This window comes from Bemisia tabaci, chromosome 1 (genome assembly GCF_918797505.1).
Source record: "Bemisia tabaci chromosome 1, PGI_BMITA_v3".
Lineage (NCBI taxonomy): Eukaryota > Metazoa > Arthropoda > Insecta > Hemiptera > Aleyrodidae > Bemisia > Bemisia tabaci.
In genome coordinates this window covers 40,755,883-40,779,343 of record NC_092793.1, presented here as the reverse complement: position 1 = coordinate 40,779,343, position 23,461 = coordinate 40,755,883, and the positions used below count along the sequence as shown (strand labels likewise).

The 23,461-nt window shown below is 36.5% G+C and overlaps 1 protein-coding gene across 3 annotated transcripts in view; it reads right to left on the bottom strand.

Annotated features, from left to right (window-relative positions):
- Positions 1-2,224: 2,224 nt before the first annotated feature.
- Positions 2,225-23,461, bottom strand: part of gish (casein kinase I gish) — a 204,636-nt gene continuing 183,399 nt past the window's right edge. For 2 of the 3 annotated variants that reach the window (XM_019053432.2, XM_072301012.1), the window contains exon 12: positions 2,225-16,462. In XM_019053432.2, coding sequence (XP_018908977.1) covers positions 16,402-16,462 — 61 coding nt within the window. In that variant the 3' untranslated portion in view covers positions 2,225-16,401. The remainder of the gene's footprint in view (positions 16,463-23,461) is intronic. The other variant, XM_019053434.2, reaches the window with a different exon arrangement.

Genomic DNA, 23,461 nt, shown 5'->3' with positions numbered 1-23,461 from the left:
GTGAAAGAGGCAGCAATCTTGCAGGCTGCCAGAAAATCTCTGACAAACGATGGTAGATACCGAAGGCTGATTCTTGATGTGCACAATGTAATTCAACAAATTTGCACACATGTATGCATAGTTAAAAATAGAGGGGATGTGTGTGCTGATGTGCTGCAGTGCTGATCATACTTATAATTTAACAAAAGAAAGTTTGCAATTGACCGATATGGACCGACTTTAATGGAAAGGAACCAATAAATCACATATTGTTGAAACTGGAGATAAAGTTGTTGACATCTTTTTTAACGATAAAGTACGAATGTTATTTCTATAATTTTCTAATTCTTGTTTTAGTTAGTAGAGATATTGTTGAATATGTAAGATACGGGCTCACTTCCAATTAAAAAGACATGAAATTTCAATTTTATCGATATAAAAAAAAAAATAAAATAAATTGGAATTAAAATTCAAGATTGATTTTGTAAAATTGCTAAAAAAAATCGCTACAAAATTGAATTTTTTTCTAAAAATAAAAATAGAATTTACATTGAAATCAAATCGCGATTAAATTGAAATTTTCCTCCAATTTTTGGTGAATCTATAAAATTTCAATTTCATCTACACAAAGTTTCAACAAAATTGGAATGTCATGCTACCAGGGGTAGCTTTTAACTACTAATATCTAACTTTGAAAATATCTGAAAAGTATTTGAATTAGTATTTAGGCCGAATTTACATATTCGGAGTAGAATGATGGTTAGTGCTAGTGTCTCAGTGTCTCAGGGTAAATTTTTGGAATTGCGGATTGAGGACATTCGTTCCTCACTTATCTAAAGAGCCATGCACAAAAGGGCCCGTTTTTGGGCCCTAGAAATTGGGGTCGAAGTGAGGTTTTTTTTCATTCTTAGGGTGACCCTTTACACATACTAAAATTTCAGATTGAGTATACGCACCGTTTTGGAATTATGGGGGGGGGGGGAGGGCAAAGTTCCCGATTTTCACCCATTTTTGCAGGTTTTTCTATGTCGAACTCCGGTTGTTACGAGGTTCCAGATCTAGATATTGAAGCGCAGTTTGCGGTGATTTGTTCAGCTTTTCCTGTAGTATTTTTCCACATCTTTCACAAAGCCCCAAATGGTTTTTCGAGGGGCGCGGGCTTTATTCATACTATTATGACCGTTAGCGCATTTTACTGCCTTTACTTTGTTCTCTTCTCTCCACGCCGCGGTCATGATGGTATTTTCTGTTGGGGATTTTTCTTCTTCTTTACATTTTACCAATTTTAATGTCCTCCCCCCCTTCTCCCCTTTTTACCCCCTCCCCCCTTTCGGCTTGCAGGACGAAAATTTTAGAAAATACTAACTGAATGAACATAGTGCTTTCACTTAAAACTCTAAATTAAAAGAGATAAATATCCTTAATGAAGGCTGTGTCCCACCATCCAGAATTTCTGGGGGGGGGGGGGGGCAGATGATATTATTTCCAATGTCCCAAGTAGCAGAGGTTGCAACAACTTGCAACAAAATCGTTTGATTCTTGCCACTAATACATTGATGTGCAGATTGCCTACTCTCTCCCCTGAAGGAGCTATCATTGTTGGAACTAGTTGCAATTAAGTTGAAACATGTTTAAACTTCAAAGTATTGCTGGTTGCCTATCTGAAGATTTTAAACAACTTAGGTGCAGCAATTTTGCAATGTCAACAGGTTGCAACTTTGTTTTTCGTTCAGATCGCGAAAAATCGGCACTTAGGTATCGACCAAAAGTTGACCGAAAGTTGCAACTAATACAAACATTGTCTCAACATTTTGCAACTTTTATATTGAAAAATGCTACTTGAGGTTAGGGGCGGCCTTGGCCCCCCTTTTGTGCGCTCATGGTGGCAACTGGAGTGCAATTAGTTTTTGAAAGCTCTGCAATAATCTCTCAGGGTCGAAAAGGGCTACTTTTTGGCGCTAAAAAGGAGGGAGCACTAATGCTCTTTACGAACAAAGGGCCCTCCAGTCTTCTAATTTTTCGTTGGCCGCCTTGCTGTTGCCACTTGTAGGGTTTATTTCTATTTACTCCTTCTCTTCTCAGGGCGCATTGGCATACTATAAAGGGGAAAATATACAATAAGAAAAGTGGACATACTTTGTTGTTGCGAACATGCTTATTCTAGAGAACTGGGAAAAGGGGGACAGAAGTGCAATGAGAAGTGTCAGACTCAATTTTAGGTTTGAAAGGAATAAAACGACAGCAGTTAATTTTGATCCAGTAAAAAATACAGGATTTATTTCTACTTAAGCTCAATATATACAAATAATTGGTTACAATTTTTTTAATGATACAAGCTGTGAATTAATCCGAGAAATCAATTCTATAAAATGATTTTCTTGAAACTCCCATCCATCTTCAAGACTCGTAACGTATCACACTGATAACAATAATAAAATAAAGAGGAAAAATAAATAAAAGACAAATGCCGAGTGAACAAAAATGTATAAAACAGTTTCTGTGAGAGAAAAGAAATTAGTAACTACATATGATACAAAATTAACCATTATTGCAGTAAAATAAAATTTGCCCAGTAATCGAATTTTCTAAGAACAATGAGATTTTGCATAGGTTATTTTGCACCACTAACAATTTTCAGTAGTGATGAAAAATTACAAAAGGTAAATCACTTTGTTTCAATTGTTTTAACCGAACTTTTATCAGAAAGTTTACAGTTACACATAGTGCTTTTATAATAAAATACGAAATATGCAATGTTTTTCGCCAGTTTTTTCTCTTATTTTCTGTGCCCATGTCGTCATCTTCCGGCCACAGTATCACAAGCGCCATTTTTACCAAAATTGAGTTATCAAGAGTTTCGAAACAACGAAATGAATTTAAATGCGAAAATAATAATTTTTCTTTGAACAAAAATGTAGAAATATGACTTAAAATCGATTAAAGTTGATGTATTTTCGTATCACAAGTGCCGAGTTCGACAACCGCCCACTTTTCTGATTGTTTACGATTTTTCTTACAGCAACCCTCGGGATGACTTAAAGCTGAGATATTTTCGTATTTAAATGCATCTCGTGAGTTTTATCATGATACTTTTTTTTAAAATACAAATAAATGAATATGGCAAATATTCCGTTGAAGTTGATGAACTTTTTTACCACAAGCGCCATATAAGAACAAAGTATCACACACGCCAAGTTGAATAATCGCTCATCTTTGGGATTGTTTTTACAATATCAGTATCAACAACACTTCGGATGATTGGGAGCAATTCGTCACTTTCCAGCCGGAGTAGGTATCGCAAGCGCTCCTTTTATAGAAATTGAGTTATGGATGATTTTGAATTGATAAGATGCATTTACATACAAAAATAATACTTTTTTTAGATCAAAAATGAATAAATATGGAGAAAAACTCCGTCAGATTTGATGAGCTGCCGCATCACAAGCGCCAGGGGTTCTCAGAATGCCCTGAGAACGCGGTATCACAAGCGCCAATTTATAGGGCTGTGCGAATGTTGGCTTCGTCTGACTCGCGCACTATTCCCAAATTGCGAATATTCGCGCCGTCTGGCGTAAGGAATTTTCAAATATTCGCGCCGTCAAAAATAACGAATTTCCGAGTGGCAATCGTGAAACGGTGTGAGGACCTGCGCAAGGCTTCCATCCAAGACATCGGAAACGGCGGATCTCCTTTGATCTTTACCGACTTTGACGAGTTTACGAACAGCACATGCGATTGCGATTGGCCTGCGTGTCTTGGTTGCTTGAAGAGAACCACATAGAAAGTTAAATAACCAAGATGGAAAGAAGGAAATGTTCATTAACACCGCAAAAAAGAAAATCCTAAAAATGTGTCTGGCGCTCCTTAGATACTAGCTTGACTGCCTATGCAGTTACCCTCAAATCCTGGGATTGCATTCATAACTGCAGGAACAATCAAGCCAGTATCCAGGGATCTTCAAACACATTCGTAACAGCCTAGGCTACTATTATAAAATTTCATTGTTTTCTGTGCAGGTGTATGAGCAAATGGAAAATTCTTTAAGAAATTAATCACACTTTTTTGTAATATTTGAAAATTTACGCACTTAAAAACGTCATTTCAAATCATTTGTTTTACTTTTCGTAGTTGAGAATAATTGAATTTCATTATTCGCAATTTGCTTCGTTTGCTAAATTCACTATTCGCACAACCCAATGTCAAAGAATGTCTTTTTTTTTTTTTTTTTTTTTTTTTTTTTTAAATGCAATTGTATTATAATGTAAGGCTGTTGTAAGTGTGTTGTATATGTAAGTTGTGCTGGCTTAGTATTCCAAATTTCAAGCCCAAACTTCGTCTTATACTGTAGCAAATCAGATTTTCGTGTCTCCTGAAAAGTTGACAGAGTGGCGCTTGTGGTACTTGGGCTGATGGATGACAACATGTCCTTAAAACATAAAGGACCTCGCATATTCCTTATGGGAAAGTGCACCACGATAGATTTTCAATTTTTTTATCGCATACAATTTCCCTCAAGATGCTGATCAAAAGTCATCATTGCAGCAACTTTCTACTCTGCACCGTTTTCGCACAAAGTTTCAATAAATTGGCGATAAAGAGTCAGGATAGATTCCTTATTTCAGCACTCGAAAGAACGGTCGACCGTGTGTCAACAAGGAAATCAGGGAAACTCCAGCACCGAGCAGCAGTCTTATCTTGGATTCCGCACGCCTTTTCACTTGACCATCCAAATCAGTTTCGTGAGGAGCATTAGAACAGGAAAGTCGGAGGAAAACAGTGAACGGACGAGAGCGGGATGGAGATAGCCCCAGAGTAGGCAGGAACAGATAAGAAGACAAACACGCGCTACGTTCTTCCTTATTTACATCAGGTCTGTTCTTGAATCCCTTGTTCTTTTTGACTCTTCATTGCCAGATAATTAAAACTTTGAGCGAAAACGGTGCATTGTAGAAAGTTGGTGCAATGATGACTTTTAATTAGCATCTTGAGAGGAATTGTATGCGATGAATAAAATAAAAATTGATCGTAGTGCACTTTCCCGTAGGAATGTGCAGGATCCTTTGCTTAAAAACATTCAGTCCTCGTTACCTATAGGTCTTGCAGCATTTAAGAGAGAAGTTGATGAATTAATAAAGGAAAAGAAGAATACAGCAACAAAATGACGAATGAGGGAAAATGTGATACTGAAATCTTAGTTAACTATCATCTTCAAAATTTAATCATAAAAAATCGCAACATGGAAGTAAATATTTACTACATTTGGATTGCGTTTTGAGAAAAGGAACCAAGAGCATGCCAATGTCGCTAAGATTGTGCAACTTTTTTTACCTTGCAAATAGAAACTACTCATCTAAACAAGTCTGATGTTTCTTTCTAATAAACTATAAATTCAAGATTAAAATTACCTTAGTAAGTTTAATTTTTTGCATAATTTCAGTAATTTTATTTCAAAGAGTTGCATAATTTTAGCTACACTGGAATGCTTTTGGTTCCCTTTTGCATGATGCAATCCATTCAATCGTTGGTAATTTTTTTCATTCATCATTTCTGATTTATCACAAATGAAGAGCGATGATGAAGAGGTAAAACATTTAATTTTTGCAACGTTGAGGACAGAGCTGTTAATGGGAAACACCTTCTTGCAATTCAAAAAATATACCATCCTCACTTGGTTGCGATATTTGGAAGCCCTTGGAGAAAGGGTGGAATTATGAAAACTAGAGAAAAATTGGGCAGAAATGCATTGGTAAAAATTTATAAATTCATGCAGCTGCATCAAATTTTAGCCATTTTCTGCCCTAGCCTATTAAGGATTAAGCTTCCAAAAAAAAAGAGAAAAAGAGAAGACTTCAATGTATGAGTCTCGTTGGAGGGGGGCTCATTCTTGAATTTATAGGGAAAATGAAAGAGAGGATAGGATGGTGGTATTTAGTCAATTTGAAAATATTTTTGGCGTGTTGGAAATATTGAACTCCTGAAAAATAAAGAGTTTCTCTCGATTATCAAGTATGCGTTCATCATTGAGATAATGTTCTGATTCTTTCTGACAAACGTTCAACAATTCTGCAAGGTAGTAAGATTAGCAGTATTTCTGCTATCAAATTCAGTAGAGAGTTTGACCAATTTCAGGGAAACAAATTGTACTACAGTAAAACAAATCACAGATTTCTGAGGTGAGGAGACTTACAGTATTTAAGTACACCTCTTGCTGTTGAAGAGAGCGAGAGAGAAAAAATAATTTTTAGAGAGAAATTAATCAAGAGAATTATTTTTACAGAGGGAACTCAAAATTTAATGCTGACGGTTGGAAATTCAAACACCCAAGTTATTACTAACATATTTTCTATGGCTATGCAAATAAACTAAAATGCAAAAGTCAGAGAATACTGACTAGGATTTACAGAAAATCTTACTTTTGCAAAAACATTTTCTCTTGACCTCATCACTTTCTATATTAATTTAGTATTGATGTGGAATAGAGGCAGGGTAAACAGGGGAAGAATCTGAAACACAATCTCATCTAAGTTATGTTTTGGACATGGTGCCTCTAAATGTAAAACACTGCAATAAAGTATATTTTTTATATTATTGCTGGTGTGAAAAATTAGTGTCACAGGTTTTTTTTTAGTGTCCTGTACTTAAGATACAATGCCTTTGTCATGCAAGATCCCTCAACAACTTGGAGATAAGTCATGCACAATTTCATACAATGCCTCGGCTAGAAGCCGATTTTTATTCCTGACAATGATGTTGAGCGGTTCATGGGAATAGGAGTCTGAAATGTTTGCTTTCCACTCAAAATTCATTACTTGCATCACCTAAGGGACATCTAAATTAATTTTTTTATTCTTCAAACATGCAATGGGTATAGTGCAGCTCAAAGAATGAGAGTTGGTATGTAGTTTGAAATGTATGAGAAAATTCTTTAAATGTCCTTGAAGTTAAGAGATGAGGAACTGTAGAGAGCACCACACATTTAGATTTGATCACAGCTTTTACGATCAGACATAAATCCAACTACTACTATTTCCTCTTAAGTTTTTAATTCTTAACTCAGTAAAAGAAGGCATAAAGGGCCCGTTTCCGGCAAAAAATTAACATACGGCTGGATTCTGGCCCGATCGATTCTACATATGAAAAGGTGTCTTTAGCCAAAAGTCCCTATGAATTCCCCAAGGGGGTTACGCACAGTGGTCTGATGAAGTTAAAAATTGGACATGCATATTTTCAAAAATTCACTGCAAAGCCAGAACTAAACTTGGAGAGCTCATTTTTTTTCTTCTTTTGAAAAATGTAGGTAATTGAGTCTACTTTTCCAATAAGCTGTAGTTTTGAATGTCAAAGTAATTTGAATGTGAGTAAAGTAGGAAGAACTTGATAATTGAGAATAATTTACCGGTATTTTCTGTAATTACGTCCACATGAAGGCCCGCATCAAAAAAAACTCTTCAGTAAATGTTATAGATCGTTCTGTTAGCATTAATTCGGGATAACACATCACAGGTTTATCTTCAAAATTGAAGGAACAAAAGGGCGGAAACGAGGCGGGTTGACGCGCGGCCGGCCTTGTGTGTATCAAATTGCAAACTAGTGATTTAAAGTGGCGCATGATTGCAGTGGTGGGCTTTTCAGCTATGCCCGTCTAGTGACGACCAAAGTGAATCATTTCCATCGTAATGGCTCTTTTCTGAAGCACCGCGATTGCCGGTTTTTACTTTATTTTTTTACTATTTACTAATCAATTCTGAGGGCCATTCAAGTGATACGGAAGGCTGTTAGAACAACTTTTTCAACCTCCAACCTTTGTAAAGCACTAGCGCAACAATGTTTCAAACCTTTTTGAATCAAGTTACTGCCCTCCTGATTCCCCCCCCCCCAATTTTCGGAAAATAACAGAAAAAGTTTGAAGAGTTGCTAATTTTTGTTCTATTAAAAATTATTATTTTTTCTTAAAATGGGAGGCTCACATAAGACCTGACCTCAACTCCCCCTCCCTTTGTAAAACCCTATAAGCCGAATTTAGACCCTACCCCTCGTCAGTAGCTTATGCAAGGTGTTTTCGAGGGTAAACTTTTAAGATTGCACCCTTCAGTATGTATAAAACTCAAGCGTTTTTTGTAACAAGTGGCGTAACTCACCGAGCCTGGGCCCGCCCACAGACTGTATTTTTGGGCCCAACTGAATGCCCCTATCTAGCTTGATGAGGGGATTCCCTTTAAAAATTCCAGCAGGCGACTTGATTCTTCAGAGCCCTGGGTTTGTCATCACTGTGGGCCTTACATAAACGCCACTGCTGTGGATTCAGTCTCACGTTTTAAGAATGGTGCAAATCGACTAAAGCTCCCATTTTTGGAGTTGAAACTAATCAGTAGCACTTTGAAGCATGCTAGGAAAATTGTAGTTAAAAATAATTTTTGTGCCCTCCACAAGCCCCTAGAATACACAATTGTGATTCCCATTTCCACGAGTTTATAGAATTCTTTAAGTGACTTAGCTAACACGCAGATAATGTGCTTCCGGTTTTCAGGGAACAGTTCAGGACAGGGGAAAATAAATCAAGAGCAATTCTGGTTTTCTAGATGTGGGGTTTTCTACTCCATGTGTAAGCATACAGTTCGGCTGAACTGCTCAGTATGACTTGAATTTCTACAGTTTTTGCTTTTCGCTTTATCTTAGCCCAGCTTGTTGAACATGGAAAAAATGGGATTTTTTTATTCCTAAAAATCCCATTTATCGGACATCGCGAGAGTACAACAAATGTTTACCTATGGAGTTTTTTGTCCCTCCAAGGTACCAGTAGCAGGTCGTAAACATGATTTTCATCGACTTTTCAGCAATATTCACCAAATTTTTTTAATAACTTAGCGAGGACGCAAAAATCGGACCTTCAATTTTTAGACACTTACAATAGCAAGAAAAGGAGGTGTAAAAACTGGGAAAAGTCGCGTTTTGTACTATCTAAGTGGCAACAAAAAGGACACATAAAGACACATTGTTAATGTCAAATTTTAAGCGATTTTCTCTTCTCTTGCTATTGCCTCTGCAGTGGCACAAAACACGATATCAACTAAACAATTTTACATGATCTCAATCTACTAAAAATGAATCTTTAAAAATGGAGGGGTAGGGGGGAGGCGTCCGATTTTTCAGGAATTTCAAAAAAAAAAAAAAAGGCGAAAATCGCAGAAAAGTTGACTAAAAGCATATTTTTCAATCCTGCTAGGCTCTCCTTGGAAAACAAAAATATCTATTGATAAAATGATTCTTGCGTCCTCTTATTCTACCGTGAAAGGAGTATCTAAAATTTTGAGTCCCAATTTTCACTTGGTTGGCAAGTCACTAAAATACAAATTTGGTGACAAAATTAAAATAGAAAAAGTGTTATTGTCCATTCTATTTGTCCCTCGAAGATACAAAAACAGTTTCTTATTTCTTATGGCCTGTTTTGGCCCATCTTTTTTTGAGAACAATTTTCGGCATCGACAACGCAAGATGAGTTCATGATTGCCATTATATCATATCATTTGTTTAAGTGTTTAATGATCCAACCAATGAAAAAAAGCTCCTTGTTACCATTAGATTCCCACGTTTTACAAAATGAACCTGGTAATAGCATATGATAAACTAAATTAAAACTAAAAACGAACTATTTAAACTTTTAGCAATTTATATTTTTCATGGGCCTTTTCATGCTACAATGGGCAGCACTGGGGGGCCGTTTGGGGCCGTGTATAAATAATGTCACCCAAGTAGGGGGGAGAAAGTTCCAGGTAGATGACGGTGGGTGGCGAGGAGGAAGGACATCAAGCCAAGGATGACATAAGCTTTCATGAAGGCAGAAAGGCACAAAATCTTGCTAGATTTTTATCAAATTTCTGCATTTTTCCCTATAAGCAGGGAAGAACACAACACACATTTAATACTCATTAAAAGGAATTAATAATGTTCGTAACACTACTGACTATATCTTCTGATTTCTATCGATCTATTACATTTTTCCGCTCAAAAAGGAGGGTGTAAGGCGAACGCTACGGATAAAGTAATTTTTAGGGAGGGGGGTTGCAGTAGATGACGATTGGATAGGTGGAGGGAGGTTGGGTCAAAACATTGAAACAAATGGGTGCTGTCATTTATGGACGGCCCCTTCTAGTATTACGTAAGCTACTGACAGGGGTCTAAGTTCGGCTCACAGAGTTTTACGACAGGGAGGGGAGTCAAGTCAGGTCTTACGTGAGCCTCCCTTTTTAAGAAAAATAATAATTTTTAATAGAACAAAAATCAGCAACTCTTCAAACTTTTTCTGTTATTTTCCGAAAAATTGGGGGGGGGGGAGGAGCTCAGGAGGGCAGTAACTTCATTCAAAAGGGATTGAAACATTGCTGCAATGGTGCTCTACTAAGGTTGGAGGTTGAAGAATTCGTCCAAAAAGCCTTCTGCATTACTTGAATGGCCCTCAGAATTAATTAAAAATAGTAAAAAAATGAAGTAAAAACTGGCAACCATGACACTTCAGAAAAGAACCATTACGATGGAAATGATTCATTACATTGAAAATACACTACATTGAAAATACATAAGTCCAATTTTCGACTTCATCGGACCACTATGTGAAATCCACTTAGGGGATTCAAGGGGACTTTTGGCTGAAAACACTTTTCATGTGTAGAATCAATCGGGCCTGAATCCAGCCGTATGTTAATTTTCGGCCATCAAAATGCTTCATTCACTGCACTATCTGTAGACAATTGAACAAAAAAGAAATAACCCTCTTTGAATTTTAGAAAAATAAAAAGCACTGGGAAAATTGTTAGGCTATCAAAACTTACGCTCAGAATCTGGCAGGGGAGTTTTGAAGGAAATAAATATGTTTTAAAGTTAACAGAAAATCAAAGCACAAAAACAGAGTTCCAATAGTTTCTTAGTTTTAGAAGGCAACCACTAGAAACGAAAGTATAATAAATGCAAAAGATAAAAAGAAACATGAAATGAAAATAATGAAAAATTAATAGCAGAGCAAGTGAAGAATAAAGGAAAGAAATTCGGGGAGACTGGGGTAAACAATTACAAACTTAAATTCATGATCAACATGACTTGGATTGAGTCTAAAAACTTAAAAAAAGAAGATTTGAGGACATTATCTATCAATTTCCCTCTTTAAATAATTTCCAATGTGAATGAATATGTTAATGATTTACAATCTACACAGATGACTTTGTAACAAAGATGACTGAAGGAATAGAGAGTTGTTTGTTTCTAAAAACTAGAGTTGGGCTATAGGTATCTATCTAATTTTCTGGATTCTCCTTCTGTATGTCTGGATCTCTAGGGTTAAATTTTGGTAATATCACCTGAAAATTCTGACATACAGTTTATCATGCCTACAATCTTGCGATTTTTTGTTCAATTTTTTGGTTTGTATTCTAATATTGATTTTTGTCTAACTTCTTCCCTTTGTTTTCCCTGCGAAATGTTGTGGACCCAGTGCCATTTCTCCATCTTGTTACATATGGTTTGGGTCATTTCTTAGTGTTTTCTCTCGTTTTGTCTTAATAGAGCTGCTTTCAACCTCTGTTTTTTCATAATAGAGTTCTGAATGAGAAGAGAGGTGATTGGATCTTGCCCCAAATGCTGTTTCAATCTTACTTCAAAGACTAGAAACTAAATTTTTGGACAGATCAAGAAGAATCAACTCATTTTGTAATTGTACGTAAATCTCGTTAAGAAAACCATTATAAATAAAAAAAAAGTCTGACAATTGGACGTATTTATGTTACGAGGAACTTAGAGACTTGAAGCAAAATGGAAAAGAGGGAACTTACATGAAATAAAAAGGACCGAAGCGCCAAAATAAGCTACCTCATGAGCCGTGGGCATGTGACAAGAGTGTTGTGGACTGGGCTCAAAAGTCACAGAGCACAACCATTGAACTCATTGTCTTTGCCAAGCTCTGTCGACACTGCTGACATCACTGGCGTTTTAAAATTCCCATTCATTCTTACGACCCTCAACTAACGATTATATTCCTTCTTTCTGACCTGTCTTTGGTTCTTTTTAGCATAAATACGTCCAATCACTAAGTTAATTAATTTCAGAATCAGCATCAGTGCTGTTGCCTTAAATTTAATATATTCTAAATTATGGGCCATTTTAAAAAATTACACTATTTTTCTAGGAAAAAATATCAACAAAGAGTGAAACTCTCATTACTCTTGCATTAAAATGCACTATCTAGATCTAGTGTCATTATGGTCAGATACCGTTGCCAAGTATCTTCCGGGTAATGAAAAATCAGTACGAGGTTCCAGTTACACAGCTTGGCCCAACTCTACAAAAAACCAATAAAATAATAAATCAATGCAGCTTAGCAGTAATAATCGAAATTCGATGGTATAGATTTTACATTATAAAATGCATTACATACAAAGCAACAAAGCTTGATTTAGACAAAAACCTTCCAAGTCAGACCAGGCCGATAATTTGGCCTTAAAAGCTTGCATAAGAACTTTCTCAATATCTCTTTAGACATTTGAAAACAAACGTGAAATTCCTACAGAAGAAAGAGGTTCATTTTCGGTAAAGGTAATGGTTTAAATAACATGACATAAAGGAAAAAGATGCAGAAATCCTCTATAGGCGAGGAAAGATGTATAAGAAGCCAGATGTGTACAAACAATAGTTATCAAACATCTGCCATTTTTGGGGATTACGTTTCTTTTCAAAATCCACAAACCTTCAAGAGTGTTAGTATCAAGTTTTGGACTTCAAGGATGATTTTCCATTGAAATGGGAATAAAAGCTGCATTACATCTAAGAACAGCGGATGCCAGAATTCACTGTTCATCTGAATAATTTGCTGAAACTTATTAATCCCTTTAACGATCGTATACATTACAATAGTAATAAAAAGTGAATGAGACCTGTTGTATGTACGTCTTTGGGAGATGGCACCCTTTTCAATCTTTCCTCTCTTATAAAAGACTGACAATATGATTTGTTCCTTATTTTTTACAAGATTACCGAATATTAATGTTCCTTGGAAAATCATCGAAAAACTTGCCAATTATTATAATTTGATTCATAACAATTACTCTACCTCTTCTACTCTACAGTTAGGTAGTTAAAAGTAAGCCTGAAAAAAGTTCTATTAACAAATGGCAGATGTGTTTCTTTTTTTTTTTTTTTTAAATCACTGTGCCTCAATTAATATTTGCTTCAAATTTAAATTTTAGAGCTAATTTTTTAGAGGAGGAATTGCTAAAAGATAAAGTCCTTGACCTAATTCGATTTGCTGTGTGCACATTGAAATGCATGGTTTTGCAAGCATTGAACGCAACTTTCTCAAAACAAAAAAACCTGACAACCCCTGTTTATACATATACTGCTTTATAAGAGAACAAAAACCGAGGTTAAGGAATGGATTCAAACATATTGTTGTTTAACTTTGATACATTAATTGTTTTCCAACGATGGGAAAAGATATAAAAAAGTTAAAATAAGAGAAAAAGAACATGACCTCTACTGTCCAAAAACGATCCAAAACAATCTTTGAAATTAGGCTAAATTTTTACAGTCAAGTTAATGATAGAAAGGAAGAGAGAGGAAAGGACCAGTAAACATTGATGTACGTATGAAAATTTCACCATGTAGCAATTTGTTGCATTAGCTGTAATTTTTGAATGGTTTCTGTACGATTGAGGTCCACATGTTACCTTGATGGCCATTGATTATAGGCTGAAAATGCAAGAGCTTGATTTACGAGGTTGGAAGTTTTATTTAAAATCACGACAGTAGTAAATTAATAAAACGTATGGGTGTTATGAGCATTTCAAGTTCTTAAAAAAAAAAATTAATGGCAAAAGAATTTCTGAACGAGGTTTGAAAATTACCTTAATTTCCTTTGGTGTCATTTCAAGAAAATGAAATATTAGTTACAAATGAGGGTCTCCAAAATTCTTTGAAATTAAGAGCGCAAAATTCTGAAAAACGCAGAGAGGAGTCGGAAAAACCGTTATAGTGGGGGAGAATGCCAAAATTATGTCTGATTATTAGCAGAGCACAAAGTCTTTAACAAATCATTCCAAAGAAAACTTAACATAATATAAAAACGATGAAATAATTCTTAGCTTCAAATTACAAAGAACATAGGTGTGTTGAATGACTATGAGGTGGTTTGAATACTTTCTCTTAGTTTCAGAAGTTTCATTAAAAGAGTTCATTTCATAAATTAATGAGTTAAAATAATTATAATGATAGTAATGAGCCTCTGTTGATGATAAAGGTGATGATGCATACAGCTAAAGTAAAAGTAATTACAAGAATAATGCATGTGACAGTCATAATAACGATAATAGTAAAATTATAGGATGATTAGAGGTAACAGAAAAGAAATAGAGGAAATAAGTACCTGGAGAAAGTAGAATCATAAAAAAGTGTAAGGTGAAGAGTTAGGGAAATTGAATAATTTGTACTTTTGCTTAGCTGAAGAAATTAAAATCCTGATTAAGATGGAGGAGCATTTGGTCTTGCCGTATTAGTGATATACAGTAAAACCTGGATTGAGCAACCATCAATATGATGACTTTTCTAATGTAATGAATATTCTTGACAGCTCTGTCAAAATTCCTACGCTGACAATGTATTTTCTTTTTTAAAACAATATCAAAGCAGCATACTGTTCATACATTCTATGTAATGACAATTTCATTCGCTGGTAACAAAGATAAGAATATTTTTCACAGAAAACTTGGGTTATTTTCCAACCTTATCATGATAATGCGAGAAATTGAACAGGGTGCTGTAACATGTGATAAACATGATTTTCAGGTACACGCATATGGCTTATAGGAAGATTTGTACCTATCTGGCAAAAGTACGCTGTGCAAGGTGTTACTGCTAAGATACTTATAAGTCAAGACCACTGCAAAGATTCCTCCTGTGAGACAATATGGTTTTTCTCTTTAAGACTTCAGCTCACTCGCTGTGTAAATTGATGGAGATACAAATATTTAAGATTGAAATTATTCTATTAAGAGATACTTTCAAGTAAATTTAAGATTTGAGAGTAAAAAAAAGGTCAAAATGACAGCGTTTAGTGATTCAGAAGTTTGAAGAGGGATGGAAAGGTTCTCAAAGGTTCATGTAGCACCCTGTTATGTTTTCGAAAGTGTGGCACATGAGTAACAAAAAAGCATGGGTAGTACTCTTCATCTCAAGCAACAGGCACACTACAGGTGGAGCTTCCAATTCCAATAACTCTAAGTCAGGGTATGAGGATGCTTTAGACTTGGCCCAGATGGACACACTTGTTTGACAAACGGCAACGGTTTCATAGTTTTTTCCAATGTTCGTGTATCTGTGCTGAGCCTCACTGTCAACATGGATACTATTTTATCCTTGCTCCTGCAATGTAGCCATGAGAATGTGCCTAAGGGCCTCCGTTCAGCGTACACTCAAGGAGTTCTTGTAAAATTTCATACATTTTTAAAATTTCTGCACCAATTTTTTCAATGAACTGACTAATCTTCTTTTCTTTGATAATACATCAGATTAAGCAACAGTAAGCATTAAAATAGCCACAGATATGCTTGATAGGTTGTGTAATACTGTTTCATTCACAGGTAAGACATTTATCTATGTTTATCAACATGTTTTGTTTTAACAACAATCTTAAAATGGCTGTCTGCTGAAAATCATTGTACAAAGGTTTCACTGTAAAAGTCATGTCTCTGACATGAAACATGATTAGTAGCTTCAGTTTTCATTGTAATAGAAAATATAGCACAAATTCTTCCCTCTTCAGATGAGGCATCATCATCAAGTACAAAAGTGAGTAGGACAGAAAATATAAGGAGAGGTAATTGTAATATTGAAGGACAATGAATAATAGTTATGAATCGTTCCGAAGTGGTTCAAAAAAGACCTCATAGAAATGCACAGTATTTTTTGGGCAGCGGATGGCTATAGATTAATGCAGTAAATTAGAGCTCACATGACAGATTCAGTTATTCCTAAAAGTATTTTCGGAAGAGGGGAATTAAAAAAAATGACTTGACAGTATTAATAATAATGCTTAAATTCTTATAATGCAGAGTACAAGGCAGCAGTCAAGAGTTCATTTAAATAAATACAACCGTTGTGGACAACCAGCAGTAATAACGATCAGTTATAATCAAGGATCATTCCTGATAGTTGAGACTGGCAGTTAAATCAGTGACATAACAATGACTAGCTCTATCAACAGTTGAATACCGATAAAAATTATGAAGGTTGCTAAAAACAATAGCAGCTCAAAAAGTTTTTGACGAGATGTTATGTAATAGTAGGTATACTATTAAGAACACTATCACGAGAGATTGAGTGAGACATAGCACGCAGAAGAGTTGCTACTTCTCTTTCCAAATTGTTACGCTGACCTTCAGCTAGTCATTTGGCTCGACCTGATTTCTTCTTCCGCTTGAAAAAGCAACAACACCTGTAACAAATACTAAAATACTTAAATAATATGTTTCTACAGGTTTCAAAATTGAGGCAATTTTTAAAGTGGGTCTAGTTTTTTTATCCTTTGCATCTTTATTGTAATTACTTGAAACATTTCTGTACTAGCTGGACACTTACAGACCTTAGTCGGACATTACTAAATTTGACTTGTCTGTAATTTATGCATTTTAAGACAAATGGCGGGGGCCAGGTGGTACGAGCGTAACGCAGATATTCGTAGCGAGCTCGGGATAGAAGAAATGGATTCATATATATCCAGATTGTATAACAACTATAAAGAGCGTTTGGGAGTACACCCTAACCCGGAAGCAATAACGCTCCTGGACTGGATGGATGCTCCACGCCGTCTTAAAAGAAGAAAACCCCACGAGTTGGCAACGGCTCGCTTTCGCCAGTGTTAGGCTCGTGCCACTGGCCCCCGATTTAGTCTTTGTCGACTGATGGGGTCACGCACTCTTAAATAAAAAACTCTCATGTTTTACATGAGAATTCACATAGCTATTCATTGTTAGTTTTCCCCACTTTTTCTCCCTTTTTCTTTTAACATTCAAGTTAATTATTTTTAATTTTCATTTCTTACAATCTCTTCATAACTTTCGTAAAATTCTTTCTTTCAATAGTTAGCTCTCACCTTGATGTCCCTATTTTCTTAACTTTAGTTTCAGTTACCTAATCTTTATCTCTTTTGTAATTTTATTCCCTCTCAATATTTGAATTCTGTTATTAACTCTAAAAAGTGGTGTGTATTATACTTTATTAGGTATAAGTTAATGTAAAATTTTATAAAGACCTATCTGGTCTGAAAATTTCAAGTGTAATTGCTATGTACATTTACATGAATATATATAAAAAAAAAAAAAAAAAAAATTATGCAACCAGAGTTGCCTGTTTTCAGGTAGAATAATTAAAATTTGGCCTAACAGCTAAGATGATTTACATTTTTTCAAATGACAAGATACTTCAATCTTCGGGGCGTTTTATTTTTGTTCTTTAACTCACTTAGGCTGACAAAGGGTCAAAATTATTTTTCAAGGCTTCATCATCCATACCTTTCTGGGAACTGAAAAGTCTCAAAAATATATTCCTGTTATGTAAATTTTTGCATGAAACTTGTACTTTTAAGCTAACTGAGGCTAAGGAGGACACAGCCATTTTTGATTGATTACCGCTCCCTGAACTTCGCTAAAATATAACTTGACTTTAATTTTTTAAATGATGACTTCACTTTTTCAAGATGAAAAATTAAAATTTGAAATTGAAAATCGACTTCCGATTCCTTATGGGTAAATAAATAAGAGGGTAAATAGAGGGTATAAGAGATGAAAAGACCAAGTTGGCAATATGCTGTGAAGTAACTAGTACCTGAGATCAGTTTCTACCAAAAATGGACTACTAAAGATTTCTGGTTGTCCACAAAACTCCAAGAAAAATGACTGTGTCATCAACAGCCTTAGTTCTTTGGATGCGAGCAAAAAACAAAAATTGAGCGATTGGCCCATGGGCTCCGATTGACTCATGAAAAATGATGATAGCAACAAAACTTACTGTACTTAAAAGTACAAAACTTATATCGGTGTCTGATATCTGAGTTCTAACTTTCTTCAATAAAGCTTGAATGTACAGTAAAAAATGGTTTAATGTTTTGACCATAAGAAAACATTTCAAGGTTCCACCGTCAAATATTCTGTGTATTCTCACAATGATCAAATATAACTAGTAGTTGCTTACAGTGTTTCTACATGCTCTGAAAAAGAGTGAGTATTCCAAAGAAGAAGATATAAGATGGTTTAGTGGACTGTATTATACCATATGGAACATGAACAGCTATTAAAGCCTCATTTTAGAAACAGCACATATGCCATTAGTCTCACAATACAGCTGGGTATTTTCATGGATAAGCCGGAGATAATAGTTCTCTGTTGAGAAGTGTAATTAAAATGTCCTGAGAAAGAAAGTCTGCACCTACATATCATCAGCTATCCTTTAGCATTGATGTGAAGCATAGTTTCTTTAACTAGAGAGGCAAAGTTTGCCAAATGTATTTTTTCACTTAAATAAAATAAAAACAAAAGATGGTTTATCAGTCCTTGTATTGATACATTTGATACAAGGGGGCTACGTCCCCTGGCCGCTACGCGACCCAACCCCCTGACGGCGTTCCGCGCCATCAAGGGGCCGCTATCTCTCTCTCTATCTCTATACTATAAGCTCCGAGACCTCATAATTTTGCGTAACTGGTAACGCTTAGGTTCAGCGTTCTGCCGGGCCGATTTTCATGATTTTTGCGCTTATCCACGGGTGATAGGCCCTAGATGAGCCCGCTCTCATCAGATTTTAGAAATAGGCCCCAGGTTTTTAAGCTATCAAGTTATAAAAGTGAGTGAATTTACAGAATGTTCGGCACCTGCTACCACTATGCGCAGAAGATTGCGCAGTAGCCGAGGAGATTGTGCAGTAGCTGAGTAGCCTGCGCATCAGCTCTACTTATCAACACAAGATTCGGCCAGGTCACTTCAAAATGAGCGGTGGCCGCGTCGTCTAAGACGTTGGAAGCGTCCACATGTCTGAGGGTGTGGGTTCGATTCCTGACTCCTCAGCTACTTAATTATGATCTGACTATCGTCAATCGTTGTTTTACTGCAGTGTCCGGACTTTTTGGCGCAGGATTGTTCGGCACACGTTCTATACTTTTTAGAATACAAGAAGGGGCGGTTTACCTTATTTTCCAGAACGGTTTCCTATCAGAATATTCCAGAGAGGAAGACAGAGAAAAAGGAAGTTGTGGGTGTTGTTCACAAAATATTCCAAGAATTTGCTACATAAATGTTTTAAGATAGTCAAGTATTGGAAATTCTTAACCCTACTACATAAATGTTTTAAGATAGTGAAGTCTTTGAAATTCTTAACCCCCTTTTGCCAGATATGTGTCCAAACAATGATGACATAGGAGACGAATGAGAGGGATAGGATTAGGAATGTTAACCAGCTCGGCCCACTAGCTGGACTAAACGGAATAGAAGTCAATGGAAGTGTAAAAAAGTGTGTTTATCCCTTGGCACTAAAAATTGATACCTTCGTAAAAATTTCTAAAATTAGCTGAGTCCTTAGCAAAGAGCCCTTGTCACTAAAAACTAAAGACAAAACACATTCCACAAAACTATCACGATAAGTAATCAGAGCGACGAGTTCAGAGGTGCCAGATTTACTGTCTATTGAAATACACCAAAAAGTCCGTGCACCGAAAACCCCCAGTGCCGAAACACCCGCGCCGAAAGGTCCGGGAACCTTTTACTGCAATGTTTCATTAATCAGTCATTCCAAAACGCATCCCTTTCACTTCAATTTTTTTTCTTTATTCATCAAAAACAAAAATCATTTTGTTCTAAAAGTAAAGTATACCTTATATCGTAATTTTTTGGGGGAAAAATAAAACCAACATTGATAGGAGGGTACAAATAGGGCCGCGAGACGGCCCATTGACGGCGCGGAGCGCCTTCAGGGGGTTGGGCCACGTAGCCCCCTAGTTTTGGTAATTGCAGCATTTATGAAATTCATATTTTCATGATAATATTTGTTTAACAGATCATGGCAAAACGTTTATGACGGAAGTAGTAAGAACCTAATGGACTAATTCAAATGCAATGTCCCAATGATAAAATATTTAGAGAATAAAATTAGGGATTTTGGATTAAGCCAGCATGAAGTGAATATGAAATTCGGATATTCTAATCGGTAGTTTTTCTTAATTTCAATGCAGTCCAACCTTTTTTTTTTTTTATTTAGTCATTTCTTTTGTTTTTAAATTTTCTATCGTTTCCTATTTTTACCGTTGCGTTTTTCTCTTTTAGCTTTTTATCAATGTTGGATAAATTTCTCCCCTCAAAAATAACGACATGAGGTATATTTTATTCTTTAGAATGAAATGATTTATGTTTTTTATAAATAAAAAGAAAAAATTTGAAGTCAAGAGGATGCGTTTCACAATGATTGATTAATGAACCACTGTAGTAAAACAACAAATGATGATGATCACAGGTCATAATTAAAATGCCAGTCAGCCAGGAATCGAAACGACACCGTTCAGACCATGCTGGCACTTCTGACGTCTTAGACAACGCGGCCACCGCCCATCTCCAATTACACTCAGCAAATCTTGTGTTGATAAGTAGAACTAATGCGCATGCTATTCAGCCACTGCACAACCTTCTCAGCTACTGCGCAACCTACTGCGCATAACGGCTGAAGGCACGGAGCAGTCTGTAAATTCGCTCACTTTTATAACTTCATTTTTAAAAAACCTGGGTCCTATTTCCAAAATCTGATTAGAGCGGGCTCACCTAGGGCCTATCACCTGTCGATAACTGCAAAAATCATGGAAATCGGCCTGGCAGAACGCTCAAACAAACTATGACAAATAACATAAAGGAGGGTATCGATAAGGGCCTTTTTTGGCCCCCTCCTAGAATCTGGAAATTTATGCAGGTTTTCGAAGTTGACTCAATGTAGTTTACGGAAATAATCATGATTTAGCCCTTAGGCCTCTGGATACGTGTTAAACGGTTGCCTAAACATAGGTCTGCAGGCGTATTTTAGCGAAAAATTCGTGTTTTTCTATCACTCCGAGGCTTTTTTGACACCGAGCGCAACGTCTAACTAAAACGAGCTTTTGATATTTTATCAAGGAGGCTTTAGGACACATTGTAACCCTGGTTTGGTTTTAGTTAAATGATGCGCTCATATTAAAAAAAAAAACTTTTTCAAAAGTCAAGGTTTAAGGGACATCTGCAAAAATCATAGGGAACACGTCTCTCGAACTGTATGCACGCTACGTATATTATCGAGGGCAGTTATCAAGCCTTGTTAAACTCTTACAAGGAGATTTTCTTTACTTGTAGCCAAAAAAAAAAAAACCTAACGACGTAATTCCCAAAGGTTTTTGCGGATGTCCCTTAAACGTCGAATTTTGAAAAAGTTTTTTTTTTTTAATATGAGCGCATCATCTAACTAAAACCAAACCAGGGTTAAAATGTGTCCTAAAGCCTCCTTAATAACATATCAAAAGCTCGATTTAGTTAGACGATCCGCTCGGTGTCAAAAAAGCCTCGGAGTGATAGAAAAACATGAATTTTCGCTAAAATACGCCTGCAGACCTATGTTTAGGCAACCGTTTAACACGTATCCAGTGGCCTATGAGCTAAGCCATGATTATTTCCGTAAACTACATTGAGTCAACTTGGAACACCCGCATAAATTTCCAGATTCTAGGAGGGGGCCAAAAAAGGCAATCAATACCCCTCCTTTACATTGTTTAAATGGGGGAATTCGCAACTTTACCACATTATATAAAATAACCTGGATCATATTTTGGAAATCTGAATAAAGCGGGCTCATCTAGAGACAATTGCCCGTTGATAGTCACAAAAATCATGAAAATCGGCCTGGTAGAACCTTGGAACTAAGCGTTACCAGCTACGCAAAATTAGGTCTCAGAGCTTATAGTGTAAATGGAGGGGGGGGGGGGGGGACTGAACAGGACAGTTCTCCCCTTCTCTGCAGAACAAGTCTGGATTTTCTGCGAGACTCCAGACTTTCTTGGGAAAACGCTCCGCCATTGTTACGATCCTCAGGTACCTGATGATCTAGTTGTGATCCTGGATTCTGCGACCACTTAGAGGAAAGCCCTTGAATAATGAGGGAGAAGGGGGGGGGGGTTAACTCGGAATTTAATTCCTCTAATCAATCAATTCTTTTCTTTCACAAAATCAAAACATTTTCAGAAAAATAAAAAAGAATAAGAGTTTTGAGGTAAAAAATTGTGAGTTATCTACGCTTGCAAAGATCTTAAGACTCGAGTTTTCCTCTCTAACATTGATACAAAATATATGGATTTCAACGTAAAATTAACATGGATGGACTCTAAAGAAAATATTCGACCCATTTCAGGTAACAAAAAGGGTTACGTGCAAAACGGGCCATTTGGGGCTCAGGGCAGATACCTTTAAGACTTGCCCTATTCATTCACCAAACAATGTTCCATCTTTTCTCAAAGTTTCAAGTCAGGAAATTTTGGGGAGATGCAGCGGGGGGGGGGGGGGTCAAAGTTAAAAATCAGCAACATTTTCGCCAATTTGTAACTCGAATACCGAGAAGTTTTGAAAAATGCGGTTTCGCAAGCATTTCAAGCGTGACGAGAGTTTCCAGAAAACGTGAACATCATAGGGTATAGTCGACTTCAGCTCGAGTTATCGCCTCCGAATCGGCGGAACGCTAAAAGAAGACCCCATTTCCTTTCACATCCCGGCCAATTTCAAAAGAAGCCATTTTTTTATTTTGATGAAAAACTGATATGTTATTCCTGACTCTCTGTAGCCCCTTTAGCTTTTTACCGCATGCTGGGGAAATGTTTTGGTCGCGAGTTACAAGAGCGGAAAGGAGCGAGGGTTGGAAAAATTGACCATTTTAAACTGCGCGCAGCGACGGACCAGACGACAAATGGCAACAATGCGAGTTCGGCCGAGGAGTGTGATTCGCAGAATTGAGTGGGAGGAAACGTTTTCCTTCCAATCAACGCCGCGAGCGGAGTTTAAAATAGCCGATTTTTCCAACCTTAGCTCCTTTCCGCTCTAGTAACTCGCGACCAAAACATTTCCCCAGCATGCGGTAAAAAGCTAGAGGGGCTACAGAGAGTCAGGAATAACATATCAGTTTTTCATCAAAATAAAAAAAAATGGCTTCTTTTGAAATTGGCCCAGATGTGAAAAAAATGGGGTCTTCTTATAGCGTTCCGCCGCTTTGGAGGCGATAACTCGAGCTGAAGTCGACTAAACCCCATGATGTTTACATTTTCTGAAAGCTCTCGTCACGCTGGAAGCGCTCGTTAAACCGCGTTTTTCAAAACTTCTCGGTTTTCGAATGACAAATTCGCGAAAATGTTGCTGATTTTTAACTTTGACCCCCCGCTGCGTCTCCCCAAAATTTTTGGGAG